We start from the raw sequence: 19,519 nt of genomic DNA, 5'->3' as shown, positions 1-19,519 counted from the left end.
ACGATGTCTTGTGACTTAAAAACAATGAATGGCACTCACCGCCGTCGACAGTAGAGACAGTGCTGGCCTTGTTGATCTTCGTGTTCCACATAGCGAGCGCGGGAGGCGCGGCGGGACTCTGATCGGGAGTCGGCGGATGAACCGCCGGCATCGGCACCATCGTCGGACCCAGCTGTGCTCCAGGCAGATGGTCCGAGTTCGATCTGTACAAGCCCGCGTCAAACCCCCGTCCGGGATAAGCTTCGTCATCCCGCTTGGACAATCTCTCCGCCAATTTCTCCGTCCTGTCTCGATCGGTCTCCTGTTTTATTCGAAGGTCTGGCTCCTGTTTTATTCGAAGGTCTGCGAACACAAGATCAAGAGCTTAGTTCCAAGACAGGTCGGTGGGATCTTTAGGTCGATTTTACATCGGTTTTATTATAGGTTCTATTATCTCACCTTCGGCAACGCTTTCCTTGAGATCACAGTTGCTGCGTTCCTCGGACCGCGCTCGTTCCAGCTGCTGTTCCAGTTCCGTGGGCGTATGTGGCGCGGTGTGGGAATGCGAATGAGTTTCAGGAGGATGGGTGAACGATTGATAGAAGTGATTTTTCAACAATGGATGCGGGGCGGACGCCGGCCGGAAGGCAGGGCCGTCGCGCAACACGCTCGCTCTTCCTAACGTATCGACGTCGCTTGGCGATCTAAAAATACGTGGTCGCAGCTCGTATAATCTTACGTGAGTGAATTGGTAAGGACACGTAACACAGTGCTAATATTTGGTAAACACGCGTAATACGATAAAGAGGAAGCACGGAGAAAATCAAATCCGAAGTGACGTAACGCCAAGTGGGACAAATGAAGGAATATCCAAAATGTTCTTTATGTTATACGATAAAGCTCCTTGGAAGATTTTATGGTTTTGATTAGCGCAACATCCGCGCAACATAATTGACAAAAATCTACTTTGATCGTAAAAGTAATATTTCGACAAGCTGAGGTAGACATTCGAAGAAACCGTAAAAGAGTCGCTTTACCATAACGATCATTTCTTTATCAAAAATATGATAATTTAGACGTTGCTTTATCGTTGGTGAATTGTCACATACGTCATCGTCATTAGAACGAAGGAAGGTCGCTCGTGGCCAGTTCCTCAAAAGAAAAGAGCTACGCATCTCAGCGAAAGATCCTTACCTCATCACCCTCTTCGGCGGGCTCTCGCAATAAGGAGAGGTGGAGTACATATTGGGTACGATGTATTCCGGAGCGGGCGATGGCGCTGGTGTAGGGGTCCTCTTCATGATATTCCTGACCGCCTCGCTCATGTCGCTCACATCACCGACGCCGCTACCACCGCCCCCATTGCCGATGGTACCACCGATGCTACCACTGCCGACGCTACCGCTGCCAACGCTACCCCCGACGCTACCACCGCCTCCGCTACCCCCGCCTCCACGAAGAGCAGTAACATCGCCAGTGCTCTCTGCGTCCGCGGAGGTGTTGCTTTCCGCAGCGTGCCTCTGCGCTACCGCCAACTTTTCGTGCTCGATGATGGATAGACCTTTAACCTGGAAAAAAAAGAATTATAGATGAATGAATATATTTCAGAAAAATATCGCAGAAGGGAATAATATAAGAAATATTGTATAATATTGTATACATAAAAATATTGTGCTATACTAAAAGAATTATTATGATAGTAAAATATATATAATTTTTAAGGGGATTTCAAAAATATTTATTGCATTTAGAAAGAATTTATATAAATATTAGATTATGTTAATGAACATTTCGCGTCACTGATGTCGACATGCACGGTAAAAAAAACATTTTGTATTTGTGTTGGAAACAGTTCACATTCTTGTTAATAGTTTGTGTTGAATTTTTTAACATATTCAAATATCAATTTATAATAATGTGATTATATTATTTAAATATTCTATGTTAAATTCATATTCTTAATGTCGAAATCTCTAGTGTAGATATCTCTAGTGTCAAAAGGACATAATTTATAAGTAAGTAAACAAGTAATACGAAAATATGTTTTAAAATGTAGAAATTCTAAGATATGTATGTTAATTTAACATATCATAAATATTAATTATATCTACTAAAAAAATATATTTTCACAGTTTGTTTACAAACTATGTCAACATCATCTTTTTTCTGATCATTTTTCTTCAATATCTTTGTTTCCTAACATGTTCATCTTAAATGAACACAAAAATTTAAGTGGGACATGTGAAATGTATTATATTCGTCACAAATTTTCCAACGGTGTATCAATTAAATAAAATCACACATTTTTGCAGTAAATACTTGAAAATATCGAATGAAGGCATACGATACAAAGTTCAGTCAACAACGCATTTCCGAGGTGAGTTTGACAAATGATTTGACTTTACAATACAAATGACACATAAATTTAGCCAGTGCACGTTTTGAAGCCGCGTCGGATGCCACGTGTATAATTATTCGGGGGACGTTATTTAGGATCATTATTTATGGAAAAAGAGACAGGCACGTACTTGAAGGCATTCAGCTGCCTTGAGGAAGGAGCTGAGGGATTCCTGGGACACATGTACCTCTCCACGGTACATGAATTCGAGGAGGGACGCCATATTGTGAGCACTCGTCCCATCGAGAATAACGATCAATCCCGCGGGAGAAGGTGGCATTCCTTCGAAAAGCTCCTGAAAATGCTTGCTGCATGCTGCGAGGATTAACCTGTGCGCCTTGAACGTAACTCCTGAAACACAAATAGGATATATTGATTTCAAAATATGAACGATGCAAGAAAGTATAATACTGTCATCAAACATACTGTTATCAAAAAAAAATATTTCACGACCATTTCGCTAATCCATTTTTGCATAATTGAGTAAATTAAAAAAATATATATATATAAAATAACAGGATATTAAAGAGCAAATCGTAGAACTTGTTACGTAAAATAATTCTTTAATTTATATATTCTATCAATAATCACATTGAGTTGGTATTTACACCTAATTCCAACTCTTCTCAAGATACCCTGTCATATATTCTTAATTTATATTATTTAGCGAGCTTTGTTACTGTATTGTATTGTTGTTATTGTATTATTGTTGTACTAAATTAATCCTCTGCCGCAACATAAGATTCTTAAAGGCATTACGGATTACATTTTAATGAATTCTAAAAATTTAAATCTGTAAAAAAGTAAGTAAACTAGAATCCGATATTTCTATAATAGTAAGAACTTCTTAAAGCTTTGACAAGTATATTAGAATTTTTATCAGAATTTATATCAATTTTTATACAATCCGGAAAAATAAAAATTTGTTTTTTTTTTCGAATACCACTATTGCTGACGGAAGAATTAAGATTCCTTGTTACTTAGCGGAGAGTTAATGGATATCGCAGAAAAAAAATTTAGATATTATCCTCGCACTTCTATATTCCATAATCATGCGAATCAAACTCGATCAGCGAAATTAGCAAAATTTGTTATGCACGCACAAGATGCTCACGGGCCTTTTCTTTCTCACGGCTTACAATGTAAGCGGGCACCATCGCAGCAGACGAGCGCGGGAATTTCAGCATGCAAAGAAAGCCGGTGACCGACGAACCCTTTTTTTTCAAGCGGCCCACCATTTCCCTCTCTACAACGCGACATAAAGGAACCGAGGCTAGCACGCCTGACGCCGATGCCCTTTCTTGCAGCCCGCTGCGTATGTAGGTCATCTTCGGACACGATCTTCCGTAATTCGTAATTCACGCAAGTATAATGCGCGTTCGCCAGCGCGCGGGCGTGTAATATGACACGAGCGACCGCTGCAAGTAAAGCGAGGAACGGTGTCCAGGAACGGTTGCGTGTAAAAAGAAAAAAGAAACCGTGACCGTAACCGATCGTCGAAGCCTCTGCGATGTAGCTAAATATCCCGACAAATTTCTTTAAAAAAAAAAAATCCTCAAACTTTTGCTATTATGTTTACAAAGCACTTTTTTTTATTGATTTATTGAAAGTTCTTAAGACTGATTTAATTAACAAAAATTAGCTGCATACAAAAATGTATGTATTTTCATTATTGGTACCTTATTAAATCTATAGTGTCAAATTTAATTATCGCTTTAATAAAAAATAACGGTATATTTAGTAGGAGCGACTCACATTAGATTAAAGTTGACATTTAACAGTGTACAGCTATCGCGTTACTTCATTATTTTGATTCCGTGCGAATTAGGTGAACAGAACATTTCATAAAAGAGCTTCATACGTTTGTGGGACGGATGTGGGAAGAAGTCTCATCTTCGGCAATGCCTTCAGAATAAGGAAATTAAGTGCGAGAAGAGAATGGAGGAAGGTGACGAGGGCACGACCAGGTGGCTCAAAGCACCTGTCTTTCCGAGTGGCTCCCGGTACACAAAGTGTATCCAACTCTTTGAGCTTCCTCTCAGCGCGATATCATATTTCCTTGTACTCCCCGTTGCGCTCAATTTCAAACCTCTTATCCGACGAATATTGGATTTGCTGTGTACCCGGGGGAGAGGATTCAACGACTCTGTGATACCGCGTTCACCCGCGGTGCTTGTTGAAATACGTTTGCATGAACTTGTCTCGCGTATAATAATGACAGCATCTCTTTATCTAACGAATATCAAATATATCTTCGATATCAAATTTCAATCGAGAACAATTTTGCACTATCGTTATTGTTTAATCGCTATATATTAATAATCACCTTGCTTTTATAATCTGTCCAATATAAGATAGGCGTGTTACAGATGTTCGGGTTACAAATATACAGCTTATTATGCGCGATGCAAGGACTAATGACCGTATTTGCGATCATCTTCCTTCGCTTATCGACTTTTGTAAGCGGAGTTTGGACACACAAATGCATATCTTGGTGTAGAACGAGAATGTCAAATATAAAGAGAATCTCACATAATTTGCTATGTGATTAAAAAGAACAAATTTTGTTTCATATAATATAAACATAGACTGCGCATTTTTTGATCTTAGCAACCTGTGCTTCGAAGAACGTATCAAATTACATCAACATATCTTTAATCTCAATCACTCTCCAAAATTCCTGATATTTGACACTGAAAAAAATACTAAATTTTAATAAGTATTCGTTCGAATAGCTCTAAGCAGGTATTTATTAAATGTAAACATATTTGATACGAAAATCATTACTTCAACTTATAACTATAATTTTTTTATTGAGTAAATATTTATATATAAATAAATGTTTGCTTAGTACATTCAAAGATATGTGTATTAAAATTTAGTAAATTTTTTTTCAGTGTAGAGAAAGGAAGCGATTTAAACTATCTCATTTTTTCTAAAACGATAGTCTTAGACAATTCCATAAGAGTCTATTCTTATTTCATCTATGGAAATAATCGGCAATCGAAATAATCGCTCGTAATACGAAGGCATTCGGAGATGGGGCACTCTTCGTATATGAACTGCGTTCGGAGACGCATGGGACAGCCAGGCGGCAGTGCAGTTCGTCGGCACACTTGTGGAAATAATGAAATATGCAGAGTTCGTATAGTCCCGAGACTACTAATAAATTCTATAATACGCTGCGCGGGATACTTCTCACGCACATACGTTGTTATTCCCGTTATCGGGCCGCATGCAGAAATATACGCAATATGTTGCAAAGAATTTCGGCAGAACATTGCGTAACGTGCGCACGCGAAGCCTAGAGGACGTATTTATGACACGCCGCAACACCGTCATCGACTCATCGAGCGAACGGAGCTATTACTGAATGAGCGAGTAGAGATAACGCACGAACACTCTCAGCGCGGCTCCGCGCGTATCTATTTAGATATTGTTCATAGTTACGCTTGGGAAGCGAACAGCAACACCGTCATAGCGAAGGTTGTCGAGTATGAATAAATGATAATGAATTGACGTCGCAACGTGCGAAAAAAGATCGTTGTTCAATCAAATATTTTTTTATTGAGAAAAAATTACTAAATTTTAACAAATATTTGTTTGAATAACTAGATTTAACTGTAAATATACATTTATTTTTTTTTTTAAGTTGCTGCTTAAAATATTTTTTCATTGAGAAAAAATTTACTAAATTTTAACAAATATTTGTTTGAATAACTAGATTTAATTGTAAATATACATTTATTTGTACGAGAAAAGAACCAATTAACTTGATTGATCTAGCATTTTTTTAATTACTAAGTATTTATTTACCGTAAATAAATGTTGAGTTAGTATTATTTAAATACAATAAATGTTTATTAAAATTTAGTGCATTTTTTTCTTAATGTATGCGATACATAAGACATTTCTTCAAAATAGAAATTGTATAATTACTAAATTTATCCGTAGTCTATTGTTAGAACTTGCTAAAAGTTGGCTATTGTTCGGCGTGCAGTTCGAAGAACTCTGAAAAATGTCTTTAATAATTCATATAAAAATATTATTAGATATCAAGATTTAGCCTTGACCGTATTTGGCGCTTCTATTTATTAGTATTAAACTGTGCTTTATTTAAAGCCACTACTATTTTGTTACCATCCGTACTATGCTGGCATACATTAGTTGAGAAATACGTTGCAAATATTATATATAGCTATTTCGATGAAATTACGTGAACATCTAGTAACAAAGAGATCGCCGGCGGCGCGGCGTGACTACCGTCACAAACTTGCAAATAAAACGCGGCTTAGTTACGCAACAGTGCAATGCACTCTTCGCGGGCAATCTATTCATATTCCAAGGCCAGCCGGTAGTGCTCTTTGGAAGTTAGGGTTTTCGACGAAGCCTCTTACGACGGTCATTGTTCCCCTACCACGCAATAATAATTCGGAGCCTTGTATATACGTGCATCGTGATCGAATGCGTACAATATACATCATGGGTGAAGGCGACAATTACGGCTTAATTCAATGTCAATGTGACGATGTCAGCGACCGATACGTCGTCAAAATTACCGCAATATTTATCAAAAGACAACTTCAGAAAAGTGAATTTGATACTGTAAGAGGGTCAAACTTCGATAACAAATAATGAATGTCGCTGAAGAAAGATTTCTAATCTTGGATAAAAAAAAATATAGATCCTCTCGACGTGATTTTTTTGTATCACTCTAAAAAATTTCAGACAATATTTCACGCAACAATAAGTCCTCGACAAGTCCTCTCAATTAAAAACGATTAGATTGGAATTAATTAAATAAAGGCAGAATAAAATATTATCTCGCTACCAAAGACTTGCGTTGCGGTACATGTCCTTTATTTAAATTTAGCATTAATTTGAATTTAGCCACTTGAACTCTTATTGCAATTAGATTGGAAAATAACAAGAAACACCGATTGCCCGCGATATATCACGGGGTATCCAAATTTCACAAGTAGATAAGAGCGGTTGCCGATTTGATTAGAGCAGAGACAAAACTCTAATATGGAGGAGGCGGCCAAGGGAAGGGACAACAGTCAATGCCCCGTCAAGGTCGACAATGCAGAGTGTGCTAGCAAGCAAATATGTGTTTGTCATATCGTATCGGCTCGGCTTCACTCGTTTTAACTTCGCCCGTACGAAAAGTTGACAGGCCAATAGTGATTCGAGCTTCCTTTAGGCCCGGCCAATGGCCGCGTGGGACCAAGGCCATCTTCTTCACACATACCCAAAGTTCGATGCACAGCACGGCGAAAAGCGGTGCCGAGAGAAAAAAAAAAGATATGGTAGACTGTGAGGGATCCGCGAGGGAGAGAGAGAAGACAGCACTACACAAGCATCGCGATACGGACAAGAAAACGACACGTGGAGAAGCGACCGTGAATCTCGAGGTTGCCCTCGCGATAAATCGGCGAGCATTACGCGTGTTTTATCTGTGTGTATGCGACATATATGCGCGCCGAGCGTAGGAAGAGCGTTGGGATATGGAAAATAGATGCGCGCCTCTTCGTCCGTGAATATTAAATCACGTATTGTTCCTCTTGTTACCTCTTAGGCATATTTACGACGTATGCATGCAATTTTTGTTTCACGAAAATTCACTCGAGGATCCGATTTCGTGGGAAAATTTACCGGCGAAAAAACGGATGAGAATTAACGCATCCTAATTCAGTACACCAACGATTTCTTCTGCAGAGAATAGAACCGTGGCTTTCTATTTATATTTAAATATGATAATGAAACATTCTTTTCTCAATTAAGATGTTATCTTCTCAAGCAATCGTCTTTAGAATGTAAAATGTAACTGTTGAATAATTTAACCTTAGATATACCTTGATGTGACACATCTGAGATTCCCTTTACTTGATATGCTTAATGTTCTTCCAATTTATTAAAAAATTTATTATAATACGTTTATTTTTATGTGATACTTTCATAATACTATACTCAGTCTGATAAATTCGTGTTAGTAATTAATGACATCGAAAGATTATTTGCTTTCTTTACCGATTTAATTTTTGTACATACGATATTGGTATCACAGAAGATAATAGGTTTGTTGCTTTCGTTCGCGTTGCTTGCACTTTTTATACTTTTAACATCTTCGCTTTCTCTCTCTCTTCAACCCGAATGTATACAAAAGAGAATTTTCTTTTAAAATTTACCCTAAAAATATGATAGTTATGATACAATACAATATTTTAAAGATTTTTACTATGCACTTCAGTAAAATTGATCAAACTTATTTTATACTTTTGTAGTTTTATTAATGAATGAGAGAGATTTAAAGTTCTTCGAAATACAATGTTGTTCCATGACTGTCATATTTTCAGAATAAATTCTAAGAAAAAATTCTCTCCGTGTTTATTTCATTTTAAGTGCGAACATTTTTGGGGATTTCAAACAACACGAGTAGGCCTAATATTACACATCGTGCACGATGAAATAAGAGACATGCAAATAATACAAAAACATCGAATACAAAACTTGTTTCTAATTCCGGTTGTTCGTCTAAAGCCCTAAATACGAGGCAATAGCGATAAATTTCCCTACGAATTGGAATTCTATCACCTTATGGACTACCAATCAGCGTCCAGATTTTTCATTCCGTTTATATGTGCTATAACTTTGAAGCAGATGGAAGAAATATACTACAGTCTATATACGAAATCAAATTGATTGGCATTTTTATCTCTTTCGCAGAATTGTGCAACAGGGGACGACAATTATATATCGCTTATTTTTATGCTATTCTTATCGCTATTCTTCCTATCGCTGTTGCCTCGCATTGTGTTTAGGACTTTATTCACGGTCATGAACATTCGCTCGCGCATCACGCGCACATCCGTCGCCGGAAAGCGTATATAAATGCACACAGCGCGTTACCACGTGTTACGCAACTCGTCGATGTCATTGACCCATTTTTTGATATATGATTTTAAGTTCGATCAGAGGGGTTTATCAGCGCTCGTGCTCTTTACGCACGATTCGCGTAATGTATGCATATTTGTTTTTCGAGTAGTTGTTATTGCAGCCGCGTTATCTCGCCCCACTCGGTCCCCTTTCGTGAAGATTAACGCAACCAGCAAGTTTTTAATAATCTGATAAGACCCGCGGCGGTATCGCGCTTTCGTAAGTCCGCGTTTGCCTTGTAATACTAACGAACTAGGCCTTGACGCCGCACCTCCATGCGTCTAACGTTGTTGACTTTTCTTATAGACTTCGCTGAAATACGATTAGAATGTGACTCGAAATGTGACATTGTACTGTGACGAAATACAGTTATAGAATTAAGGAAGATGCTCGACGGTGCGAATTGCATTATAACAGTCTAACGATTAAAGCGAGCTGTTTTAAAATCGAGGATACTCTAAAAATCGGTTTTAAGCTGCTAACACTCGACTGAAACATGCCAGTTTTTATTTTCGCGATAACAAAATACCGAATGATAAAATCTCGACCGCATGCCTTTCTCTTTCACAACAATCTCGCGTTTGGCATCTTCATGGCGTAACAAAGCCGTGATGAACGCCGCGCAGTTCCGCGATCTAGTGAGTTCCGCATTTAACGACCGGCCAGATTATATGTTTGTAATAGAAATAGCAACGGAGGCCACGTAGTTCAACCGAGAAAATCATGCGACCACCCGGCTAGAAGGTCAATGAGAAGAGGATACATATATCAAGTGAATGCCCGATCGGCAGTCATTAAAAAGTAAAAGAAGTTTAGAAAAAAATAAAATGTTAATTAAATCGGGATTAAAATTTAACTATTAATAGAAACAAAGAACTATTAATAGCATCAAGATTTACGACAATGTCTCTTATATCCATTTCTATTAATTTAGATTAATTTTTATCTCGGTTTAACCATTGTTTTTAGGACTAGAAAAAAATAAAAAGTTGGACCGAAATTAAAGTTAATAAATTATTTATCAGTACAAATGAATACTGGACTAAAAATGGATGAATCGGTCGTTCACTTGGTGCATTCGTCCAATGGTTCGAGGACAAGCTTTCACGTGATGACGCAAAAACGCGAGGACGAGGACAAGGGGAGGATGACCCTAGGTAGAAGAAGTCAATGGCCGGAGTCCTGTTGCATCAGAGCGCGCGGTAACAGCTAACCTTGACTCCAGGAAGTGTACTTTTGCCATGAACGTGGCGGAGTTTGCGAGCGGCGCTCCTTCCTTCATTCGCCGCTCAACTTCTCTTCCTTCTCGCTCGAGGTTATCCCCCTCGAGGCCTTCGGTCACGCATCGAGACTCTCGAATTACTACTACTACGCTTTGTACCACCAGCTTCGCCTTGCATTCCGCCAATATGTGGTGACGCACAGGAAGATCGGTACATGAGAGCCTTGGAGATCAGCTATCAGCTTGCCTGAGATAGGATAGATAGCTCTGACGTTCCACGCAGAGCGGTATTACCAAACTCGATTATTCTACGATGAGCTACTATAATTAACCTTGAAAACTTGACGGAATATTCACAATGGCAAGTTCCATTTTTCATCTCCTCGGCATTGCGAATTATTTTCATCTTTATGTGTATTAATGTTATATGTAATTATGTCTCGATATCACTTATATAGATGTTACTGAAGTAACGACTGAAACTTCGTTCAATACCTTATTGTACGTGGTATCGAAGCGGTATACCTTGAAAAAATTTGAATTGCGACACGTAATTCACTTTCGAAAGGTGATAAAATCTCTCGGTAACATTTTCAACCGACATTTCGTATCATCAAAGTATCGACATTACTGCGCACATACAGTACGCCTTTACCTAGGATACTAAACACATTCAATGGCATGTCTCATTCATGCGAAAGTTTAGAAAAGCAGAGAAGTATTATATAACTGGCACGTTAAATTTAGTATTGTTTTACGACAATCATGACTCACAATCATAGTTACCAGAAATAAATACAAAACCAATAATTATATTAGAACTCTCGAATTTTAAACTATACAAAAAGATAAATATAATAAGCTAATGAGAATCAGCAACGATAAATGGCGCAATTATTTAGTGAACAATCAATAATCGAATGTTAGATTGATGTCTTCTTTATTTTGAACATTTCGATTCTCTTTGAAGTCCTCCTCAGTAAGAATGGTACGATTAATTAGCTCACATAATGTTTAAGTCCATAATGTTTAAGTCACTCGCAAATTGACAAACATGCAGCATTAAACTGACATTTTTTTAAAAAACAATACGTGTGAGCTAATTATAATTGTATCTTCTTACTGAGGAGGACTCCAAAGAGAGTCGAAACATTCAAAATAAAGAAGACATCAATTCAACATCTGATTATTGATAGTTTACTAAATAATTGCGTCGTTTATCATTGCTGACTCTCATTAACCTATTATATTTATTTGTATATCTTTTTGTATTGTGAATAAATACAAATTTTTATGACCTCGCGTTATTAATGCCATATTTAATGCCGGATTTACCGCAGAAATCTTAACATTTTTATTATGAGCGTTATGAAATATATCTGAGACTTTTATGTTGTGACTGATTTTACCATTTTAATTACTTTTCAGTTCTCGCTCTATTAACATATATCGACACACTGAGAAAATGTTCTGATTAAACTAACGAAAAGGCCCAGTAAAAATGGCATTTTGGTGAAACTAACTGAAATTATGGTTGTAACTTTTGTTGAGCTTTTTTATTGGTTTAATTAGAACATTTGTTCAGTGTATGCAACATAATTTCGCTCTTTCAATGTTTGTTACGAACTTTTGAAACCGATAAAATCGGGATCTCTTTGGCAAGCGTATCTGTCGCATGACCGCAAACAGTATCCGCCGCAGGCGGATGCAATATTATGTATCTCGCGATATCATACCGGATGCATGGCTTGCAGAAATTTAAATCAGGTCACCCGACTGTGATCGATTCACGAAATATTTAATTGCATGCATAGTGTATGCAGGTGCGTAATTGACGAACATTGGATACGCACCAATGCGTATCGTTCCATGCGGCGCCTGTTTGTATTCCAACCGTGTCGTGAAACGTAAGTACGCCCTAATTCCCCGACCTGTTTAACTCACCTAGATAACGCGTTGGTCGAAAAAAAATGAGAGCGCTACCTTATCGCGCTGCATTAGATTTACTGACCCAGAAAGCATATATTTACGACATGAATGGATGCCTGGGACAATTGAAGTTTCTGCATCCATAACATTTTATTTGAAATTTTCAATCACTTATGCTGAAAAATAGATAAGTGATTTAAAGATACACAAAGTATTTGCTTAGGACGCCCAACAAATTTTTAATTTCATAGTTAGATTTTTTAATAGGTTTATATTTTTGCTATTATAATATAATTATCATATAATGTAAATGGAAAAAATATTATTATTTATAAATACTAGAATTTATTATTATAATATAGTCAAATTTATATATTACTATTATCCTTATAAGAATATAAAAATAATGAACTTTAAAATTTCTAGATAACTGAGCAATACTTTAGATCTTTAATCAGATTTTATCATAGAATCTAAGAATACATAATTTTACATATTTATGAATGCTACAAATAGCTATGAATTTCAGTTTTCAAGAGCAAAAAAATATTTTCCTTAACACTGAGCCATCGAATATATTAATAAATAATAATCACATAATCAAAAATACAATTCATTACTACAATGACAAATTGTAATAAATAATAAAAAATGTGATAAATAGTTTTCATGACAAGCCTCGAAATCTCGCAGAAACTCTCTGATCTATATTAGGTAATACCATATAAGTGTAATACTTAAAGTAAACTATGACACGTGGGGATTTTCATGGCACAGCAGTATGGCTTCTCGCACCTACTTAGTACGATAACGAAGGGCAGCCGCGTTCAAATACGAGGGCGAACGGTATATATGTGCCGTTTCTAATGTTCCATGTGTCGCTTTATACTGCGGATGCCGCAACAACGAACGTGCGATGCGTAGCACGCATACACGCGAACGCAGCGATCGTGCGTGAGTTATACGCTAGAATTCTAATTTGAATCCGACGACGAATCTTATCATCGTTTGCATATATTCGCGGTCGTTCGTACGGGATTCCCAGCAGGGATTTCGAACGGTTAAGCTACTTGCGAAACAGCACGCGCGCCTTTGTCTAACATCGAAGTCACTGCACACACACGTGTGTGTGTGTGTGTGTGTGTGTGTGTGTGTGTATTTTATATATATATATAAGTGCGTCTGCTAGATGTATGTATGGAGACAAATATAAGGCCTGGGGTCCTAAATTCAACGCGTTACTTGTAAAGTTCGTTAGATATCGCAGCAAGTCATGGACACATCATGCACGAACAAACACGCACGCACGCACGCACGCACGCACGCACGCACGCACGCACGCACGTATACACGCTACGTGCTGCTCCGCACAGCCAAATAGTGCCCGATAGTGTCTGGGCCGATTGGCGCCTATCGACGTCTCGATCGATATCCCGCATTCGAGGGGAAACGAACACGGTTACCTTGGAGTAGGCTTTTCTGGTAGTATATATGAATGTCCATCTTGAATCGATAGAATATGAATGTATAATCGGTGATGTCGATTTATGAAAGATTCATACTAATTAGCATATGTAGGCGATTGCCTTCCTCTTTTCGATACGCCGGTGTACTACTTCCGACTTTTGTGCTTCCTCTTAGCACCAATTTGAGATGCCGCATACTAATATTATTTTGACAAACAGTACGTGCACAGCATACTCGCCCGAATGTTTCGGCTTTGACGAAGTCAATTAGTTATTTTTCTAATGCTTAGCTATCAGATAGCGTTTCCGTTATAATTTAATATTGAATTTGCTATTCATTACGCTCTAATCTATTCTAGATATAAACAAACTTGAGATTAAGACGCAGCCTTCATTGTTAAATCTGTAGTGTCAAATTTAATCTAATATGAGTCACCATTGCCTACTAAATATATCGTTACTTTTTACTAAAATGATAATTAAATTTGACACTATGTCGTGTCAATTTGATACAGTATCAAATATAATAATTATTTTAGTATAAAATAACGATATAATTGAGTAGAGCAATGATGATTAAGTTAAATTTGACCCTCTAGATTTAACAGTGTTGATCACAAATATAAATTCCCCTCACAAATAAAACAAATTGTTTCTATATCTAACAAGAAATAAATTAAAAAGTTTTATTAAAAAATTATATTTATGTTTATAATAATTTCAATATTTTTACACCTTTGACTTTTATTGCTGCCTTTTTCAAGAGAATGCAATAAATTGATGGTACTTTTTATACTTGTGACCAAGGCTGTAATTTTTAAAAATATGGCTCTATATATTTACAGTCACTTAAACACTCATGTAAAAAAATAGAATTGCATGCGTGTGTATATAGAAGCATATTATCTATTTATATAAGATTATTTCTGATAAGAATATGTATCGCATGTTAGTTGCAAATCGATATCACAAAACAATTTAACGCGTCGTCCTTGCGGAAAATAGATCCAACTGATCAATCGATGGATCGTAGAGATTACCTTCTATCTCTCACATCTCTGGGATATCGTTCGTCGCTTTTTTTTTTCGTGAATTCCAAACGTACGCACGATCTCGATTGCGATCGAGAATCGTGGTTCTCAAGGAGAAACCAGTCTACATTTCGAGATGCGTGCGTTTGTAGCGCATGCTCGTCTTGCGTGTATCGGGACGAGCATGAAGAGAGGACGGTTAGATCTAACTGTAACCAAGACCTACTTTTCGGGCTTCTTACGAGATACACGCACTTGCGGGTGCACACACTAACGCGGATGTGCGCGTGCGCCCACAAACTCCTCGGTAGTTGCCCAACGTTTCTTCTTCGTGACGCCACGACTTGACGCATTACTCCTTTCCCTATCTTCGATTGTTTCTCGTCCTTGAACCCTTCCCACTCGCCTGGCTTCCTTTCAAATTTCCACCCTTTGGCCTTCTGAGAAAGAATCTTACAATTTCGTATACGTATATGTTATATGTTAAACGTCGCGATACAGCGACGTTTAAAAACAATATTGAATATGCAGAAACTTATTTGTTAATCCTTTCATACAAAGATTGAAAAATAACATACCTCTTTTACGAAAAGAATGGTTTTACTAAAAGTATCTAAGAATTTAGCTAGATAGAGATCCGAAAAGAATTTTGTTAGATTATTCAAAATAATTCTGTATGACGCCCAAGTTTTGCAATTGTTAGTGTTAAAATTTGTTTTCAGTATTGTTTATTATGCTTGAGTACTCTGTATAATTATTTTGATGGTTCAATAAAATTATCTTCAGATAATATTTCTATATTTAACCCTTCAATGCCATTACGAGAACAACACATTGCATTATAGTGTACCCAATTCAATTGCTTATGACTTTCATAAAAATGAACATATTGTAAAAAATTGTTTTTCAATTGAAACGCCAAACACTGAGAAATATAACAGTTTGAGCAAAGGTTTACATCTTTATTAATAAATTAATTAATGAAAAAAAGTTATATAAGCAATGGAAAAAGAATTCGAAAGCATTGAAAAAACCGGGTATGCCATATATCGGAAAGGCTAGCTAAATTTTTAAATAGTTTAGCAGAATCGTTCTTTTCGTGAAGATATTTAAGGTTCGAAGGAACCGCTCATATTGATTTTAGTTGCGTTCTCTGTCTGACTTTGCTCTCATTCTCTCTATAGTTGCGGTTTTCCTAAATCACGCGCACACGGTTTATAAAGTGAAAGCGTTAGACGAGAATTGAATAACGGATCGTCTCTAGGCGATAACAGTATGCCGGTTGCATATACGGTGAAATTAATATCAATGTCGAAACATGAGGAGAGTTTCGGAAATGCGGCCTCAGAAGCGGAAAACGGCCACTGAGGGTTATCGCAAATCGATATCCATGAACTTTAACTTTATTCGATTTCGTCAGACTTCAATTTCATTGTTCCTTCATCCTCTATTGAGAAAAAGTCCAGCGAGAAAGAAAAAGGAGGAGAGGAAATGTAAATTTCTGAATATTATCGCAATTTTATTTTTTTAATATGAATGACACAATCATGATTTTAACAAAGAAACTAGCTTTACAACACGAATTGCAGCAATGAAAATAGGAAAATGTAAGAAGGTAACTTACTTCTTAATTGGCCTCGTTATAAGTTCGTATATTTATGATCTAACTGCAAGAGATAGTATTATCACTTTTATGCGGTATACTTATCCGGTTTGTATGTTAGATAGATATAAAACCAGTGTACGTCATAAAGTATTTACTCGATGAAATGTTTAGCTCGTTGGATGTTTTGCCGATTATGTACCGCACGTGCTCCATTAAGACCGTTTATCTTTATCAATTAAGATGAATGGCTGATGTAAATAATGAACGATATAAAAATAATAAACCAAATTTCTCAATAAAATCCTGTCCTTTTATGCACAAGTTTAGGAAATGTAATAACAGTAACGAAGAGAAGCATGTTTCTGATGGTGTTACTTACATTTTAATGTTATCTCTCCTAAAGTCTGTAACAATATCGTCGTCGAAACAGCATTTGAAAGTTCGATGATAACCAGAATATCGAGATGATTCAGCTTTATCAATCACTGAATAACTACGAAGATATTCGTAATAAAAAAAAAGACTCGCACGACAAATGGTGAACCAACTGGTCAATTAACTTGATCAATTCTACGGTCATGCAATGAAGATTAGTCGATCGATTGGAACTCGACGACTTCACACGCCGTGCACTTAGAGGAACACTGAAGAATCTTTAAGTATACACGCACATATTACGTCTTGCATTAACCGGTCGCGTCGAAAAAGCAGGGAACGTAAGAACGTTTGCCGAAAATTGCACATTCTTATTTATTCAGCGAACGATAAAGCAGCGAATATCTAGCTTCACATACTGACACTTAGCTTCAAGTACATACGCACGTTATCGCGCATTTCCTCTGATAAGTTCTTGTCAATTGTATTGACGTCGCGCAATTTCGATTCACTCAAATGCACCGTAATACGTGTACACAGACGTAATTATTGCGTGGATCGTAATAACGCGTATTTACGTCACTTCAAGCTGACGAAAAATTCCTCGATTGCACAATTTCTACGATACTTGTTTACACTTTTAAAGACATCATCGACTACATATCTTATTTATCGCATTCTAGGCGATGAGACTATTATCGAATTCGATAGGACGCTCAGTGCGCATTGCATATATTTAAAGTAGTAAACAAATTGGCGTAAAGATATGTGTTTATTATAAACATAAAAATTTATATTTCGAACTATTTGCATTTTACTTTTACACTCAGATTAAATCAATATACAACTTTAATATGCACCAGGATATTATGGAGTTAAATGAATTCCGATCGGAATTATTCAATTATTTTCAATTATTTCTATTCTATTTTTTAGAGATATTTTTATTCTATTTTTTAGAGATAATTAAATAATTCCGGAATCCATTTTGACTGTTTATGATATGCGCCTTGTGCGTATTATTGCGTCCAATCGAATTCGTTATTTATTGCAATTTTCGTACAAAATTTCGATACCAATCACTAGTTGAAAATACCGATCGTTCGCAAGATTGACGAATCCCGCGCGATCACAATGGTAAAACAAGCGCGTTGCACCGCTGCTCGGTGCGAACTGCGGTTTCGCGCGAACAGGCCGCAAGAGCACCCGCTGCACTCGCTGCGTCGGTGGGGAAGGCGTACACGGAAATTCGCGTGTGCACATGCATGCGTATACACTGCATCCGAACACCACGACGATGTGCAAGAACCGAGACTCGCACATGCACGCCGACTGACTCTGCGCGCTGCCGATTGGGTGGCTATCGAGGGTAGGGAGCCGGGCCAATTTACCCCCTGCACTTCCTATGCAGTCGCGAACTTGTACCACTTGCCGACGAAGTGATAGCGTGCGAATGCAACGCGCCGCCAGCTGGCCCTTTCGCGCAAGGAGTCGCGGCTCACGTTTGATCAGACGCGATTTATGAAGCGCAAAACGGCCGGTGTAAAATATTTGATCGGTTTTCTGTTACGTTGTATGAATTGTTTAATAGCACTAGAATTACGTCCATTTTTTTACTCATCTGATAGTTTTTCGTTTTCCAGTTAATTTTACACGTAGCGTTAGCTTTTTGACTTTTCATAAATAAATTGTAATTAATTACAAGTAAATTTACTTTTATGTGACAACTCTTCCTAGAAAGCCAAATTTATCTTGAATCGTGATTGGATTAATTTAAATGTGTTTTAGTGGTTTTAGTATTAAAGTTTTGTTATTACCAAATAATTTTTATTAATTTCCTTTTTTCGTGAATATATTTTTCTCACATGAATCATACGAGTATCTAGACCTCTTCTGTTGTTCTAATTTTAGCAACAGATGCATCTTTATTTTTTATTACGTTTTTTCGTTAATCACATTTACTATACACTGAAAGAAATCATTTTGTAGGTACAAATTCAAAAATTGTGTCCTAATCAATATTTGATTAGAATAGCCAAAATTTGGTTATTCTAATGAATTACAACGACACATTTGATTAGAATAACAAAAACTTTGTTGTCCTAGTTAAAATTTTGATTGACACATGAAATGATTTCTCTCAATGTATAATTGTTTTGAAAATTTTATGGAGCTTCTAAAAATTCCGAAAAAAAAGAAAGAACTGATTCATTCGATAATCATTGCGGCACAGCGATTTTTTTCTATTAGAAAACGAGTTAGGAGTGACTTAGTCTATCATGTTTGATTTACGCATATGATAATTTGCGGTACTGTGACGCAAAAAACTCATCGTTGCATTTGATTACCGTTTACATTGGAAAATAAATGAATATGAAATTAATTTGTATCACTATTAAATGGATGGCTGTATCGATTGCGTGCTCGGTGCTGCATTAATTGCATCGCGTCAACACGTTCGATCACGTACAACTCAAAAGCGGCTATCGAACAAGTAACGGTGGAACCTTCACAAGTGCTCCTTGTTTGAAAGTGATGTCCAAAAAGTGAAAGCCTGAAATTGTCCTATGTTCGTAC

At 37.0% G+C, this 19,519-nt stretch overlaps 1 protein-coding gene and 1 long non-coding RNA gene across 6 annotated transcripts in view; one reads left to right on the top strand and one right to left on the bottom strand.

Annotated features, from left to right (window-relative positions):
- LOC105147852 (uncharacterized) overlaps positions 1-19,519 on the top strand; it is a 185,093-nt gene that overhangs the window by 151,078 nt on the left and 14,496 nt on the right. The window lies entirely within an intron of this gene.
- The window catches only part of chinmo (Chronologically inappropriate morphogenesis), a 59,664-nt gene that overhangs the window by 28,848 nt on the left and 11,297 nt on the right, over positions 1-19,519 (bottom strand). For all 5 annotated transcript variants that reach the window (XM_011059157.2, XM_087415916.1, XM_087415917.1 and 2 more), the window contains exons 3-6: positions 2,508-2,728; positions 1,174-1,547; positions 439-683; positions 40-342 (exon numbers count right to left, since the gene is read on the bottom strand). In XM_011059157.2, the coding sequence (XP_011057459.1) occupies positions 40-342; positions 439-683; positions 1,174-1,547; positions 2,508-2,728 (1,143 nt within the window). The remainder of the gene's footprint in view (positions 1-39; positions 343-438; positions 684-1,173; positions 1,548-2,507; positions 2,729-19,519) is intronic.

This window comes from Acromyrmex echinatior, chromosome 19 (genome assembly GCF_024713525.1).
Source record: "Acromyrmex echinatior isolate Ae372 chromosome 19, ASM2471352v2, whole genome shotgun sequence".
NCBI lineage: Eukaryota > Metazoa > Arthropoda > Insecta > Hymenoptera > Formicidae > Acromyrmex > Acromyrmex echinatior.
Note: the sequence above shows the minus strand (reverse complement) of the source record. Positions and strands in the feature narration are given on the sequence as shown.